This window comes from Engystomops pustulosus, chromosome 5, assembly GCF_040894005.1.
Source record: "Engystomops pustulosus chromosome 5, aEngPut4.maternal, whole genome shotgun sequence".
Lineage (NCBI taxonomy): Eukaryota > Metazoa > Chordata > Amphibia > Anura > Leptodactylidae > Engystomops > Engystomops pustulosus.
In genome coordinates, this window is record NC_092415.1 from 16,022,732 (window position 1) to 16,039,481 (window position 16,750).

Sequence of the window (16,750 nt, forward strand, 5' to 3'; positions counted from 1 at the left end):
CAGGGAAGATTTACTAAGGAAGAAGTCATTCCACTGTGAACAAGTAACCCCCTATACACATCAATGGGAACCCCCCCCCCCCCCTACACCTAGATCAGTAAGTGCCCTTGAGTGCTCCATGTATGTAGGTGCTGGAGCCCCCAACCAGTGCTCCAGGTCTCCAAATACTTCTATGTGGCTAGAGCTGGTAGCTGTCCTGGAAGTCCCATAGAAGTGAATGAAGCATTGGCTGGTACCTGCACTTCATTCTTATAGAGCACTCTGGGGCAATCATGCACCCCTATTCCTATGGTCGCTGGAGGTGCCAGTGGTTGGACCCCCAACAATTAGACACTTATCTCCTGTCCTATATACAAAGCAGGGGCGTAACTACAGCGGTAGCAGCCATAGCAGCCGCTATGGGGCCCGCAGTGTCAGGGGGCCCCGTCATCCGACCTGACACAATAAAGAATGGAGGATGTGCACCATTATATCTATATTGCACTGCACATGTATAGCATCATATGTATATAACATATACCGTGATGTATATATGCTGTATCTGTGATGTGTATAAGGTGTCTGTATACACTGTATGTGAGTATGTTGCATATGGCACTGTATGTATGTGTACATGCACACAAGTGTAGTATACTATTATGTAAATTTTTTAAGTGGGAAGTGGGGCCCCATGCAGTAGCCTGCTAGAGGGCCCTGCCTCTCTTAGTTACACCACTGATACAAAGTGGGGGAAACCTTAGCACAACCCTAGATGAACATTGCGTTAGGGATTTGACCCACATTGAAGATGATATCGTGATTTTGTGATGTGCACTGTTCTGTATGAGAACGGCTCACCTGCCGAAGACTGGATTCAGTTGCTTGGGGATATAATTGTCGCGGTCTTTGATTTCCGTCTTGCCAAGCCTCAGGACAATGTAAGGGTCGGATTTGCCATCGGGATCGGCAGGGCTGAGGTTAAATCCCTGGTAACGACAATATCGCTGAGGTTATTATGGAGAATATAGTATATAAGATATACAGTAGCGTCTCCCTGTGTGTATACAGAGCACCCCAATACTGCTTCATGGTGGTAACATTTCTCTAATGGTTTCTAACTTTATATCCAATAAAGAAGGTTTGGAGCTTTATTTAGCTTACAAAATTACCATTTGGTGCTCAATCATAGAAAAAACTCATATATATATATATACAAATGGGTAAAAACTTGCTAAAACCATGCCAGACACTGTCCATAAGGTATGAGACGCGTTTCTATGCCCACATATGGACAAATCTGACTGATTTGACTGATGACGACCCCGGTCCGGGCATTGAAATGCGCCTCATACATTACGCACAGTGTCTGGCATGGTTTTAGCACGTTTTTACCCATTTTTAACATATTATATATACAGTATATATATATTTTATAATATAATAAAGTAAAAAGATTTGCAACACCCTCGCCGATGCAATGGCGAGGGAGTGTTTGCGAATACGTCCCACCTGCATGTACCCACATCACACTACATGGTCCTGATAGGACATAGGGGATATTGCAGTGGTGAATCCTGCCTGGCAAGGCAGAGGTTAAGTATTTTGTATGAAGCAAGATGCTATTGTCCAATGATCTGTGTTACATCCTGTCCTTTGTAAGCTGAGATGTGATTGGAGGAGCAGCCACCACCTGACCAAAGGGAGGTAATAAAACCCCCTGGCCAGGAATGTTCTAGAGGACTCAGAGAGAAGTCTCTCCAGAGAGGAGAACACTCAGAGAGATTCCAGTGTAGGAGAATCCTAGAGATCAGTGAGTGAGTGAGCAATATCTGTCTAGCCCATACCAGAGCAGGAAGAGCCTAGCCCCTGCCTCTGAAGAGTGGAGTCTAAGATTAGAGTTAGTGTAGTGAGGAAAAGGGGTATCATCTTACCTTTAAAGGTGATACCTGAAGCCCTACAGGACAAGCTGAAGCTTCCTACCAGGACACAGCTGCCTCCCAGCCTGCCCTCTACATCCAGGCTGGTGAACTATCTCCTGAGGCTCCCTCCAAAAGCATCTCAGCACTCCATCTACCTGTTAAAGGCACGTTTGCTGCGGTTCCTGCCGGTTCAAATAAAGAACTGTAAGTTGTTTTCTTCAACTTCTGTCTCCGTCTGGTCCCTGCTAATACGGCTGCCTTCATCACCGGCACCCTGTCCATCACCCAGAGACTCACACTTGGGACATTAAGGGGTTGCCCCAGGGAGATCCGCTATAGCAGCCTCTCCCTCATCATTTCTTGCCAACACCACCCTGCTGGAGACCTGCCAGGCTGTAGGACAGCCCTCCGGTTCCCCCGTACCAAGCACCGTGACAATAGCGTGCTTAGGCCGCAACCGCCAGCCACTCCGGTACCGCGGGCCCCGGCTGTCACCAGGCCTCACCTCAAGGGCTAGGCCCCGGTGGGGGATGTTGCAAGTGGCGTCACGAACAGGATTGATACTTCTGTGCCTTATTACGGCATTAAAGACTTTCCTTTATTAAAAGACTGTGCTGCCTAACCCTGCTGCCATCCGGGTTTAGGCCCAAGTAATTGTGTGTTTCTGGATTGAACTGTGTTAATGCTGCCACGTGCTGTCGAGCGCCCCTCCAGCACTCAAGAGGTTAATCCTTGCAAGAACTGTACCAGCTCTGCTACATCCGGCGCTGCCGCGCCTGAAGATTTTACCTCAGAAACTGTGGCGCAGCAAATAATTCAAGCCCGCCAAAGCCTTCACTGGCGGGAAACCCAGATGACTCACCAAACTCCGCCCACGCGCGAATGGCGCGAACCCCGCCTCCTGTGGCGCAGAAAAAATTAGAGCCCGCCACAGCTCTTGGCGGGAAGGACTTGGACTCCTCCCACTGGCTCGAGGCGGACTTCCTGCCCCGCCTCAGAGAAGGGCCAGAACTCGTGCTGATCTTGGAGAGTGAGGTCAGCACCATGTGGGGTCCTCCGCCATTCCCCCCTGTGGAGCAGCCGGAGTTCTACGAAATACTGGAGACTATGGTCGTGGTCTCTGCCCAGCCGGTCCGGAGACCCTCCGCTGGACATCGGCTGCACCGAGGACTGACCCGGGCCTTCGTCACCAGGACGTGTTTCCAAACGGTGACGCAGCACCAGGTACCACCCGGGCGGTTCCTCGTGCCTCTCCCGGCTACCATGCTGGTACCGCGGACCCACGTGGAGGCGCCACGTGGGGAGGCCCCGACTCCTGTCGAGCCAACGCCTGGGCCTATTGCTGCCGTTCCACCTGCTCCGAGGCCTACCATTCCTGCTGTGCGGCCTGCCAGCCCCGCTGTGATGGTTCCTGATCCTCCGGCAGTTCCTGATCCTCCGGCACCTACCTGTCGCCCAAGGAGATCCGAGCCTGCACCGGAGCCACGAGTCCCAGCACTGGCACCTCCGCAGCCTCAAGGCCAAGGTGAGGCCGTCTGCCGGCGACTCCGAGACGCTGTCTCGGAACAGCGACGCCGAGAGAAGGAGGCCCAACGGTATATGGCCGGCCGGTCTACAGCTGGAGCTTGGGTGGAAAAGAACCGCACCACCGGCATGGTCCGGTTCTTCGATAAGCAGCGTGGCTATGGCTTCGCCACCCAGGACTACACCGGACGGGAGGTATTTATTCCCCGCCGGTCTGTCAAGAGGCCTGACTTGCCGGAGAGACTGCACAATCTGAAGCCAGGAGAGTGCATCGAGTTCTCCATGCAGGAGGGACCCCGAGGACCATGGGCGGCTGGTGTGATCCGGATCCCGGACTGCGATGAGGACCGCTACCCCTCGTACGACGAGCTGTATGAGGACGACGAGTGGCCGGAGTCCCCGAACACTTCCTCTTCCTCGGCTGCGAGTCCCCGGGCGGTGACCCACGTGAATGCCCCATCCACGGTAATCGTGAGTACGGGTCCCATTGCCATCCATGGGCCGGGCATGATCCAGGGTGCCACCCCCACCGTCTCCCCTGCCGGGAGTATTGCCCGATCCCGCGGCTCTTCTGTGGGAGAAGACATCCCGGCTAGCGAGCCTTGTCCGGAGGTTCCGTCTAGGCCCACATCTCCCCTTGCCGGTTACCAATGGGGTGATGACCCGGCCCCGGAAGAACCGGAGCTGGAGGGAGCGGCGGCGCTGCCGCAGGTCCCTGTTTATTTCTTTCTGGACCCCTCCGTGGTCCCTGGCTCAGTTGAGCCCCCGGCTGGAACAGCCGACACCCTGGGCGACAGCGCTCCTCCCCCTGAAGGTCCGGAGGATGTTGCTGCACCTGCAGTACCCGCTACTGCCACCGGGTATCCCCAGCCGGCACCTACTCCCGCTGAGGATGCACATGATTCCCTGCTGGAGCTGGATCCTGTCTCTGCTGAACCCAGCAATGCAGAGTAACCCCTGAAGGGCTGTAGCCCACTTCAGGTACTGTACTATGTACATATTGTGTATTTATTTCTGTCCTAACCCTATAGAGCCAGAGACTTTCCTGAGACTCTCATCCCTATTTATCTCAGTCAAGAGACATACCTTGAACTGATTATTGTCATGTGCTATGATAGCACCCTTCCTGTGCCACAGCAGAGATTTCTTCAAAGGACTCTGTCCCTCTACACATAGAGGAGACCCTTTGCATCTTTATTGCACTTTTCCCACTTCAAGGGCTGTACCCAGAAGATGGACTTTGTCATTAGAGACCTTCTGTGAGACTTTTGCCAGATACTACCAGGAAAAGTTGCCCTTTAATTTATTATCATTTTGCACTTAATGCCTTCCTTTCTAGGTATGGACATTCTGCTTGCACTCTTTATGCCTTTTCTTTGCAGGAAAAGAGACATTTGCTATCTTGCTACCCTGAGTAGCCTATCTACCTCTGTAACGTTTGTAACGTTTAAGATGTGTACCCATTGGGCTCCTAAGCCAATGAGAATTTACCAAATGTTTGCACACTGTCATATATGCCAGTAGTCTGCATTAACCCTTTCATAGGCTTTACAGGTTGTAGTGTGGCTGTGTCGGACCGTCTTTTTGTAAAACACTGACCACTACCTGATCCCTCAAACTGAGGTTTGCACATGGGGGTAGTCCGTAAACTGCGGGTCCTATGGGAACCGGGGTGTTACACAGTTAGCACCTGGATGCCACCCATACATGGGTAAGGATGCCAGTCAGGAGGTACTCGTGTCGCATATGCTAACGCAATGCATATACACACTATGTAATTGCCGCCAGGGAAGAAGCGTTGATACAACAAATATACAGGCCTTGGTGCAAGGAGTGGATTACAGGATATGACACCACACCTTTCCTACTGTACAGTTCGGTTTAATGGCGTCAGCGACCAACTGTCATACAAACTCCAGAAAAGTAAGCAGCACTTTTTCAAGCTTGGAGCCGAAACGTCGCTGTACTTCACTGTACTTTGAAGCATGGAATAAAAGAAACACTTTTTTCATCACTTAACCATTGCTGTTTTGGAGTGCTGCTTACTTTTCTGGAGTTTGCTATTGAAGGACCTGGGGCCTGGTCCCTGTGAGCGTGCACCCACTGCCCCTAGTGGACTTTACTTGAAGTGTGCAGTTTTTTGCATTTCCTGAAGCAACTGTCATACAGCTACATGTTTTGTCTTAGTCCGACACCAACCCAGGTGCCTGTCTCCAGGACCATGGGCGGTTTGTCCCTACGCCTCACATAGCCTGCACTTCCCAGAAGTGCCCTTAGCCCCCTCTGTGCCCCAAACCATCTGTAGTCGAGCCGAGGGCGGCTCTTTCAATTGCCCCCGGGGTATGCAACACCCTCGCCGATGCAATGGCGAGGTAGTGTTTGCGAATACGTCCCACCTGCATGTACCCACATCACACTACATGGTCCTGATAGGACATAGGGGATATTGCAGTGGTGAATCCTGCCTGGCAAGGCAGAGGTTAAGTATTTTGTGTGATGCAAGATGCTATTGTCCAATGATCTGTGTTACATCCTGTCCTTTGTAAGCTGAGATGTGATTGGAGGAGCAGCCACCACCTGACCAAAGGGAGGTAATAAAACCCCCTGGCCAGGAATGTTCTAGAGGACTCAGAGAGAAGTCTCTCTCCAGAGAGGAGAACACTCAGAGAGATTCCAGTGTAGGAGAATCCTAGAGATCAGTGAGTGAGTGAGCAATCTCTGTCTAGCCCATACCAGAGCAGGAAGAGCCTAGCCCCTGCCTCTGAAGAGTGGAGTATCAGACTAGAGTTAGTGTAGTGAGGAAAAGGGGTATCATCTTACCTTTAAAGGTGATACCTGAAGCCCTACAGGACAAGCTGAAGCTTCCTACCAAGACACAGCTGCCTCCCAGCCTGCCCTCTACATCCAGGCTGGTGAACTATCTCCTGAGGCTCCCTCCAAAAGCATCTCAGCACTCCATCTACCTGTTAAAGGCACGTTTGCTGCGGTTCCTGCCGGTTCAAATAAAGAACTGTAAGTTGTTTTCTTCAACTTCTGTCTCCGTCTGGTCCCTGCTAATACGGCTGCCTTCATCACCGGCACCCTGTCCATCACCCAGAGACTCACACTCGGGACATTAAGGGGTTGCCCCAGGGAGATCCGCTATAGCAGCCTCTCCCTCATCATTTCTTGCCAACACCACCCTGCTGGAGACCTGCCAGGCTGTAGGACAGCCCTCCGGTTCCCCCGTACCAAGCACCGTGACAATAGCGTGCTTAGGCCGCAACCGCCAGCCACTCCGGTACCGCGGGCCCCGGCTGTCACCAGGCCTCACCTCAAGGGCTAGGCCCCGGTGGGGGATGTTGCAGATTTTTTTCTACAATCAGCGCCAAATGGTAATATTGTGAGCTAAAAACCTTCTTTATTGCACATACAGTTATACTCCCCGGTATCGGGTCACCTAAGGCTGCCTCATGGATAAAACAAAAGATAAGCAAAGTATAGTTGTGGCTTTCTCACAACCAAAGAAGGTGAGCATTTATGTTTCATATTTCATGTCCAGCAGGAATGATCTAAAATATAACGCACTATATCAGCGCTTTCCTTTTTGTTTTTTGGGGGTTTTTTTTGTATAAATATCTCAAATGATTACTAAGAAACTTACAGCAACAACATAGACCCGGATGAGAACCTTTACAGCATGGTTTGGGGGGATTCCCTGGAGAATTTTCATTTGTCGGGTATCCATTGAGCTGGAGAGATCTTCCATGCTTTTATATATACTGAAACAACCCTTAGAATCACAAAGAGAAATTATTTGTATTAGTCTTTTACACTGTATTAGAATCCAATTAAAAACACCCAAGAAAGATCCTAATATTTCATGATAGATGCGCAATGTTGGAGGTGACGGGAGATCATAGAGTTCCATGGTGCTTCATCTCACGAGGAGGAAAGCTTTATGATCACAAAGAAGAAAAATTTGATGATAAAAAGGATGAAGAAGAAGATGATCAGGAAGAGAAGGTGATGATGAAGATAGAAAAGACGATGAAGAAGAAGAAACAGAGGACGAAGAAGAAGAATTTGATGATGAAAAGGATGAAGAAGAAGATGATCAGGAAGAAGAAGGTGATGATGAAGATAGAAAAGGCAAAGATGAAGAAGAAGAATTTGATGATGAAGATGGAAAAGGCGATGAAGAAAAAGAAACAGAGGACTAAGAAGAAGAATTTGATGATGAAGAGGATGGAGAAGATGAAGATAAGGAAGAAGATGATGGTGAAGATAGAAAAGACGATGAAGAAGAAGAAACAGAGGATGAAGAAGAAGAATTTGATGATGAAGAGGACGGAGAAGATGAAGATAAGGAAGAAGATAGTGACGAAGATAGAAAAGGCGATGAGGAAACAGAGGATGAAGAATAAGAATTTTATGATAAAGATAGGGAAGAAGATGAAGACGATGATGAAGATGGAAAAGAAGCAGAAAAGAAGTTGAAGGAGAAAATGAAAACAAAGATAAGGAAGAAGATAAAGAAGAAAAAGATAATAAAGATAGAGATGAAGAATATATGAAAAATAATGTAAAAGAAAAAGAAAATGAGGAAGAAAAAGAAAAAGCAGGAAAATATAAAGGTGATGGATGATGAGCCAAAAAAGGAGGGACATTCTGGAGAAACATGGTCCTCACAAGAAGAAACAAGAAGTCACAAGAAGTCTTCTTGACAACCCTTTCCGTTAGAGCAGAGATTGTTGTCAGCCAATTGCCATCAGTCCAGATTCAGACCCTTGTTGGCTCACTTCTATCCCTGCCTGACGCTACACAGTTCCCGTGCAGGTTGAAAATGTAATTTTCCATGAAATCAATGGCGTCCTATGCAATGTATGTAAGTATTAGGTGTGTCTCTGCCTTATAGAGTTGCATATTCTGTAATTCTTGGAGATAAAAAGGACTTACCTTAAATTTACCAATAATCCTGTCATCGTGAACACTATGGTCCTCATCGGTGGCTTTTCCTCTCAAGAGTTCAAACGTTCTCACCCAGTCTTCAAAGTTCTGATATTCACTCTCCAGTTCCCCATCATATATCTGAAGCGGAAAATATGGTGACTTTATGTAATCAATAAGAGTGGAAACAATGACAGAAGTATAGAAGCTCCGGGACACGCTGCCTTCTCAGCCGTTGTGATAATGAGTAGATGGAAACCAGAAGGTTGGACAATGGATCACTGAACATCAGTGACTTGGGCAAAAAAAAGCAACAGAACCTAAGAGTGGGATTCCAATTCACTGGATTCTTGTTGATAAAGAACCAGCCATAAGAAATCCATCACATAGTGGGACACATCTTCCCAACATCATCTTGGCTGCTACAGATGGATCAAGCCACCTACGGAGTAGTTATGTCTTACATGTGCCCTTCACACGAGACCCCCGTTGTGGTGCACATGCATGGAAGATGTGATTTGGTAGATCCTGTATTTTAGGTTTTCGCACTTTTGCTGTGTGTTACCTGCAGTGTTGCCAGTTTGGGCCCTTCTTCTTTCGGCTTTGGTTTTATCACATCCAACCCCTTCTTGCCATCTTTCCTCTTTTTCTCCTGCTCATCATCAATCAGTAATGTGATATGTCCTTTTGACTTGGAAGTCTTGGGGGCTTCAAAAAAAAAAAAAAAAAATTAACCAGACGGTTTTGGGTTACGTAGGTTCTGTAGGTGTGTTCTTAAACTACCACCAGGATGAAGGATTGTAAACCAAGCACACTGCCATACTGATGTGTGCACCCCTCTGGCAGGATCCGATCTTCTTGTAGCTTTGTATGCCTTTGTTTTTAAGAAAAAGAGGTTTCAAAAATGATGCAGATGAGCCTTCGGGGCTCCAAGCTCCATTGACATCTATAGAGTCTGGAGCCCTGGAGGCTCATTTGCATAATTTGTGAAACCTTTTTCTTGTAAAAATAAGGTCCTAATAAGCTAAAAGAAAAGCAGTACCTACCCGAGTGGGCACTCACCAGTATGTCAGTGTGGTTGGTTTACAATTCTTTATCCTGGTGGCAGATTTCCTTTAAAGGACATCCACCATTAGGTTGGTGATGGCAGATGTGTCCTAGTAAGAAGTTCCAATTGCGGACATATAGGGGCTTATTTACTAAGGGTCCGCGGATCGCATTTCCATCCGTCTTCCTGACGTTTACGGGATTGGCGCCGCTTTCACAGGTATTTAAAAGGGGATTGTGTCGCACGCGATCTGATTTTGGCGCAACTGCATTGGCTTTCATGCGACAGAAATCGGGGGGCGTGCCGTCGGACGATCCGAGTGATTAGGACTGAGCGTGGGATTTAAGATTCAAATTGTGTCGCATCCAATGCACTTACATACACCGGGAAGAACTCCGGGGACTTGGGCGGGGAAGCGACACATGCAGGATATCGGGCGCACGATCTTAGTGAATCACGGCACAGTGCATTCCGGTCGGACAATGCACTTCGGGTGAACTCCATCGGCCGGGTAAGAAAATATGCCCCAAGAGTTATAAAAGTTGGGAAAATTATCCTGGGGCACTTAGGCTACGTCACCTAAGACCTCAGGGAGCCTCGTATTTTAATGTATGCACCCCCCACTGTAGCGCGGGATATAGAGTTATGATAAATGAAGTCCTGCGGAACAATGCTGCTCAGGAACTTCTTACTAGGACACATCTACTATCACTGAACTGATGGTAGATGTCCTTTAAGTTGAATTTGTATGAAAGTCGGAACTGGTATAATGAATAAGTTACTCCAGAAAATAATTTTTAGTTCTATGTCACATTGAGATTTCAAAATAGTTGACTTGGGAACTAGAATAAACAATAAAGCTTCATCACAGACACATTTATAGTTGATCCCTGCGACATGGACTAAGGCTACATTCAGACGGCCGTATGGGGGACGTATATACGGACGATATAGGCGGCAATGGGCGCCCTACGGGAGCGGTACAGTGCAGCACACGTACGGCACTGCACCACTCCAAACCATGTGAAAAGATGGACATGTCCTATTTTGTCACGGCATACAGCGCCGTGCATCATATATGGAGAGGGGCGGGGGTGAGCATGGCGGGTACAGTACGGCAGGCAATGGCCATCTGAATCCAGCCTGAAGTAAAGTCAATTTCCATCGTCCAGAGAGGTCACAGTGGGTAGATAGGTTTGTTTGTATATATGAGTCGTCTGTAAGTCGGGGGTACTGCCAGGACCCTGTAAGCTGTATATTCAGACAAGCAGCGGGTGGAGATGAATGTGCATGGACCCTGTACAAGTTCTTACTGTAGGTCCAGTCTGGAACTTCCCAATATCCTTCCTATATTACGATGCAGTTGTACATGTATCTATACTGACCTTCCTCGGCTGCCGGCGGCGCAGACTCTGCCTTTTCTGCATTAGCTTTGGCCTAAAGAAAACAGAATATTTAGATATTTATAACTACTAAAGTAATCACAATTGGTCATTATTTATATTTAGTGGTAAATCTTCTTACGGTAGGGGAAATTATTTGTAGCTAAAACTTAAATGAAATCTTCCATCAGAATCCTTCAGAATCACTTCCTGATAGCTCCAGGCATCTTCTTAAATGTGTTATCCATTGCCTCCTTCTTTCTTAAATAAACTTTTTAGATTATGCTAATGAACCAGAAGTGCTATGGGGGCATTACCAGAGCCCCTCAGAGCTGTAACTTCACAGGTTGTTACATTGTGCAGGCAGAGGGGGGGGGGAGTGCTCCTGTACAGTGTAACAGCCTGTGAAGCTCCATCATGGAGGGGCTCTGGTAACATCACCAGAGCACTTCTGGCTCATTGGCATCATTTTAAAAGTTGATTTTAGAAGGAAAGAGTCCACGAATAACAAATATAAGAAGTTGACCACAGTCACGGTGCCGGGATCTATTAGTAAGTGCCCCTGATGGATTTTCATAGTATCATATTTTATACGGTTGGAAAAAGACACATGTCCATCAAGTTCAACCAAGGGTTTTGATGACAGATTTCCTTGAATGTGAAAACAAAAACATTTCAAGATGTCCTGCCCTTATGTATGGATGGTCATATAAGGGCTATAATTCCCTAGATGCCACCAGACTGGTCGAGCACCAATGGTAGTGCCTGACGCAACAATTCACCTTTAATTGCCGGGCTGCATCTGATTGGCCGAGGCAAAACCTGGCAAGGAACGGTAAATCAGGGTTATTAGTGGTGTCCAACGCTCATGTAAGAGCCTAAGGGATAGTCGGGTTGTAGTATCTTTCACTTCCACCTGTAATTACCCTTCCAGGTTCATCAGATATGAAGAGATAGCGGAGCGGCGAGTTATGGGCGTCCGCAGGCGGGAGACGCGCTGCATTATTAATCCTCAGCCTTAGCCGGAATATATTAAACACACATTTACCGAGTTCATCGCTTTATGAATTGTTGGAGAACGTTCTCCTACAAGTCACTGTAATTACTGGTGAATGAATCTCAGGGCGGACATTCTCATTAAAAACCGGAATATACCATCAGGATTTTCATTTGATGTATAATGATAGGACGTATGTGTTAAAGGGAATGTTTCACCCGTTTATGTTTCAACTCATTAAAACTTTTTTCATCATTGCTTTGTAATGTTTGTCTCGTTTGTGATGTAAATGAGGTGACGGAAAAGAATCAGCAATTAGCATCAGTCTAATTATTAGGCCTAGTGGCCACAATGAGAATTGCACGATAGAGGACTGTTTACTAATTATACAAAAATAGAAAATCCAATAAAAACCTCTTAAAACAATGGCAATTTTTTTTTTATGACAACTTCCCTTTAAGTGAGTAGGAATTGAGTACAGCTATTTAAAGGGGTGCTCTGCATTTGAAAACTCATTCTTGAGACCACTAGCAATCTTTTCCGGATCTGGTTGGGCCCAAAAGGGGACCCAGATTATAGATCATAGAAATCTCTCCCCTACCTAATCTGGAGGATACTAGGGAGTTTTTCCTAGGGTTATATGGAAGTCGGACCCTGAAAATAATATAATCTGTTGAGCCCAAGAAACTACAGTGCAATGCTAGTAGCGATCATCAAAAATCTATTGGGAAACCTAGATGTTCGATTTTCCTGCAGCACCCCCACAGGTGACACGAGGAATTGCACAGTGTCAATGAAAGGATTGTATACCCAATAGAGGAGAGATTAAAGAATTCTGTATTTTTTGGGCACAAAGACAGTACTTATTCCATATACGTAGAAGCAGTAGATCGAGACTATGTATAACAAGATCCTCTATACGCACCTTTTGCATCTTCTCCAGGGACGCGTAGTATTTTGACCACCAGTCTATGACATTTTCCGCTGACTCGTCGGCTATAGTTCTTTTTTTCTTTTTAGTGGATCGTCTGGTGGAACCTCTCACTAGTTGCTGTAAGAAGGATTTTCATGTTAGTAGAGGTGTCGTGGTGCACCAGGGTAATCCCAAATTGGTGAGCGCTTATTGGACAGTATAGACTCGTGGTCACTTTTGTAACCAACTTACAATGTACATATTACCCCCTAGGGATCAGATGTGGAGCGGAAAGACTGGATAATTGCAGCTCAGCTCCCAGTCAAATGAATCAGCTGATCGGTGAGAGGTTCCAAGTGTGGGACCTCCACTGATCTGATATTGAAGACCTATACTACAGATAGATCATCAATACTTAAAATCTAGAAAGCCCCTTTATGTGTTGCCACTCATTTGTCCTGAAGGAAATATAAACAAGACGTTACATCACCTCCTGTTTAGTGTCTTTCTTTAGGGGAGATTTAAAGGTTGCCGTTGAGGTCTTAGGTTTAGCTCCATCATGGGCAGTGTCTTGAGTCGTAGGTTGAGTAGATGTCGGTTCTGTGGGTGGTGCAGCATCGGGATCAAGGAGGGAAGCTGCAGCTGGATCGGGTGAAGGACCTGGTGGTGGAACTGGAGATGGGGATGGAGATGCTCCTGAAGATGTTTCTTGAGGAGGAGGTGGTTCCACATCCACGTAGATATGGTCAGCTGGGTCTTGTTGGCTTGGAGCATCTGAAGGAGCAACTGCGACTAAAAGCAAATCAAGAAAAAATAAGACATACAAGCCCTACACAAATGTGTGATGGGTATTTTCATCTTAGACCTTAGATCTTAGAGGTTCTTACCACTATCAGGCGGAAGAGTATCTTCCTCGACCTCGGGAAGTGGAGGGTTGTCCAATTCCGGCTTGTACAGAAACTGTTTCAAACAATTGATCATGTGCGTCCCGACTAGTGTGCTCCGACCAAAGGCTCTCCAGTCCACGACACAGATACTCAGGGGAGGGTGCAGAACCTCATTTTCTGGCAATTCCTAGGACAGTCCAATTTACAGTATAATTAATGAACAAATTTGGTGCAAACCCCTCTAAACATCAGTATTAGACACATTCATCTTAAATCATAAGTTGAAGTCTCTCTTTGGCCTCTATGTAAGGGACAACCTACAGCAGTACCACCGCGGGTCACATTGTATTTCTGCACATAGGAAATAAATGCACATTTCAGAGTTTTTACTGCTTTTACCGTAAAGAATCCTTTCCTATGAATGGAGCCACTTACCACTTCAAACCAGTCCCCCATAACAGTAAAGTTGGGGTTACTCTTGTAGCTTTGAATGACGCTGGATTTTACGCCTTTCCCTGCACATTCAATCATCACCTGAGGACGATCCACCGACAATAACTGCACCTTCTTCAGTTCTCTGAGGCCCCAGAAGAGAACCTGGAAAAATACATATTGAAGAATAGACATTTACTTATCTCATGTGTTCTGGGTGCACAGTATATAATCATAATAATAATAATAATTCCTTTATTTATATAGCGCACACAGATTACGCAGCGCTGCACAGAACTTTGCCAAAATCGGTCCCTGTCCCCAATGGGGCTCACAATCTAATCAACCTACCAGTAAGTTTTGGAGTGTGGGAGGAAACCGGAGGACCCAGAGGAAACCCACGCAAACACGGAGAGAACATAAAAACTCTATGCAGATGTTCACCCTGGGACTTGAACCCAGGTCTCCAGCGCTGCAAGGCTGTAATGCTAACCACTAAGCCACTGTGCCGCCCTTATAAACAATAGCGCCAACAACCCACTTTGCCTTGCTCGGGTTATGTAAGTAAAGGGCTGGGGCAGGAATCTAAATCCTTGCAAGTAGGAAGAGTGAATATAATCTGCTATTTAAAGAGACTGTAGTGTTAAAATGCAGGCTGCAGTCTCTTTATTAATCACCAAACACAGCACCATACAGTGGATAGTGGCAGAACTTAGTATTACAGCTCAGTCTTGACCTGCAATAAAGCCATGTAATCCAATGGAGATGGCGTTACCTGCTACTACCACTTCAATCAGTGGGGGTACCAGATGTTGGACCCTCATCAACCTAAAATGTATCACTTATCGTTAGACTAAGTACTGTAGCTGTCTACTGTAAGAAAAATGAGGGAATTCCAGCATTCTTAATAAGAATTTTAAGTAAGTCCATATTCTTTGTTAAAAATCCATACAATGATGTGGGGTTACAACATTAGTTGTAGCATTTCGAACAACTTGCGAGGCTTTCCGAACTAACAATAAGTTATTTGTCATGGGAAGAAGTTGTTTGACAAAGAAATTACTAGTACTTTGAAATGTGAGGCAAGGTCGCATTTCCTTCTTCATTAATACTACCCTTCACCCCGTTTGTTGTACCCCTCCCCACATCATTTTATGCATTTTAATGGATTTTCAATAAAGAAAATGTCTTTTAAGGAAGCGGAAATTCTTTCACTTTCCTTATGTTCCAAGCATCCTATGTGGTGTCGGACTGGCCCACCAGAGTACCAGAGGATCCTCTGGTGGGCCCTGGCTCAACCCAATACTGAACCCCAGAGGTCCATCAGAAAACAACACAATTTGGAGGCTGCTAGAGTATATTTCCTGGGGGATAATGAAGAGTGGGCCCCCAAATTGAGCCCCAAATCCTATGACCAACCATATGAACATGTTTAATAGTAAAGTAAGTGTGCACCTTTTTAAACTTGTTTTTTTTTAGTTGTCTATCCGAAACTAAAGTCAGTTTATGAGAAAACGCATTGAAGTTGTAGCTGCTGCGACTCCCTTCTCCCCCTCCCCCTCTCCATAGAGCTGTAATGTAATCTGACTCTTCTGTGACCCTCTGTTCATATTGGTAACAAGATTGAATTTAAAGGACATCTACCACCAGGATGAAGGATTGTAAACCAAGCACACTGACATATTGGTGGGTGCCCCCTCTGGCAGGACCTCCTCTTCTTTTAGTTTCTTAGACCCTGGTTTTTTTACAAAAAAGGCTTTTAAAATCACACAAATAAGCCTCAGGAGCTCCAGGCTACATAGGCATTGATAGAACCTGGAGCCCCTCAGGCTCATTTACATAATTTTAATGTCTTTTTTCTTAATAACAAGGGCATAGGTAGCTTAAAGAAGAGCAGATCCTGCCAGAGGGGTCACGCACCAGTATGTCAGTGTGCTTGGTTTACAATCCTTCATCCTGGTGGTAGATGTCCTTTAATTTAATCTGGAAGACACATTTTGGGAAAAGTTGCAAAATTTAGCAATCAACAAGGACAATTTACCAGTTTGTTACAAACAAAATTCTGAACTGTTATATTTCTGATACATTTTTACATCTTGCTCATTGTGTTCTTCTGGTCCTGGGCCTGATGTGGTGGAGCAAGACACAATGGGGCACATTTACTTACCCGGTCCAGTCGCGATCCAGCGGCGGGTTCTCCGACGAGGATTCGGGTCTTCCGGCGATTCACTAAGATCGTGTGCCCGATGTCCACCAGGTGTCGCTGCTGCGCCGAGGTCCGCCGGAGTGCACTATCCTAATCCTGGTGCATGTAAGTGTGTGTCAAGCAACACTTTTTTTTTTTAATTGCACGATATTTCCATATCCATCGGGTTCTCCGGCGGCCACGTCCCCCGGTTTTCATCGCGTGAAACCCGACGCGACACAATCTGATCGCTTGTGCCAAAAACCTGGGGCAATTCGTCGCAAAAATGTAAAATTTGGAAAACCCGGCGGAAAAACCTGATTTGGACCCTTAGTAATTGTGCCCCATTGACATCAAAGAGCGGGGGCTTGTATCATACTACACCCTTGGCACTAGCTATAGCACAGTATAGCATTGCCGAGTGTTCCTTTAAGACTGACTGCTTCTTACTGGCCATAGGATGAATACTATGTCTCCTTTAAGGAAACCCAATCTTCCTGTAATGCTGATGACCTATAGCTGTACCATATTCTGTAATGTCTCCCAGCTTCCAGT

The 16,750-nt window shown here is 46.4% G+C and overlaps 1 protein-coding gene across 2 annotated transcripts in view; it reads right to left on the bottom strand.

Annotated features, from left to right (window-relative positions):
- The window catches only part of FER1L6 (fer-1 like family member 6), a 119,930-nt gene that overhangs the window by 14,382 nt on the left and 88,798 nt on the right, over window positions 1-16,750 (bottom strand). For both annotated transcript variants that reach the window (XM_072151224.1, XM_072151225.1), the window contains exons 24-32: window positions 14,014-14,175; window positions 13,579-13,765; window positions 13,182-13,483; window positions 12,704-12,829; window positions 10,785-10,836; window positions 8,917-9,059; window positions 8,361-8,492; window positions 7,066-7,194; window positions 838-965 (exon numbers count right to left, since the gene is read on the bottom strand). In XM_072151224.1, the coding sequence (XP_072007325.1) occupies window positions 838-965; window positions 7,066-7,194; window positions 8,361-8,492; window positions 8,917-9,059; window positions 10,785-10,836; window positions 12,704-12,829; window positions 13,182-13,483; window positions 13,579-13,765; window positions 14,014-14,175 (1,361 nt within the window). The remainder of the gene's footprint in view (window positions 1-837; window positions 966-7,065; window positions 7,195-8,360; window positions 8,493-8,916; window positions 9,060-10,784; window positions 10,837-12,703; window positions 12,830-13,181; window positions 13,484-13,578; window positions 13,766-14,013; window positions 14,176-16,750) is intronic.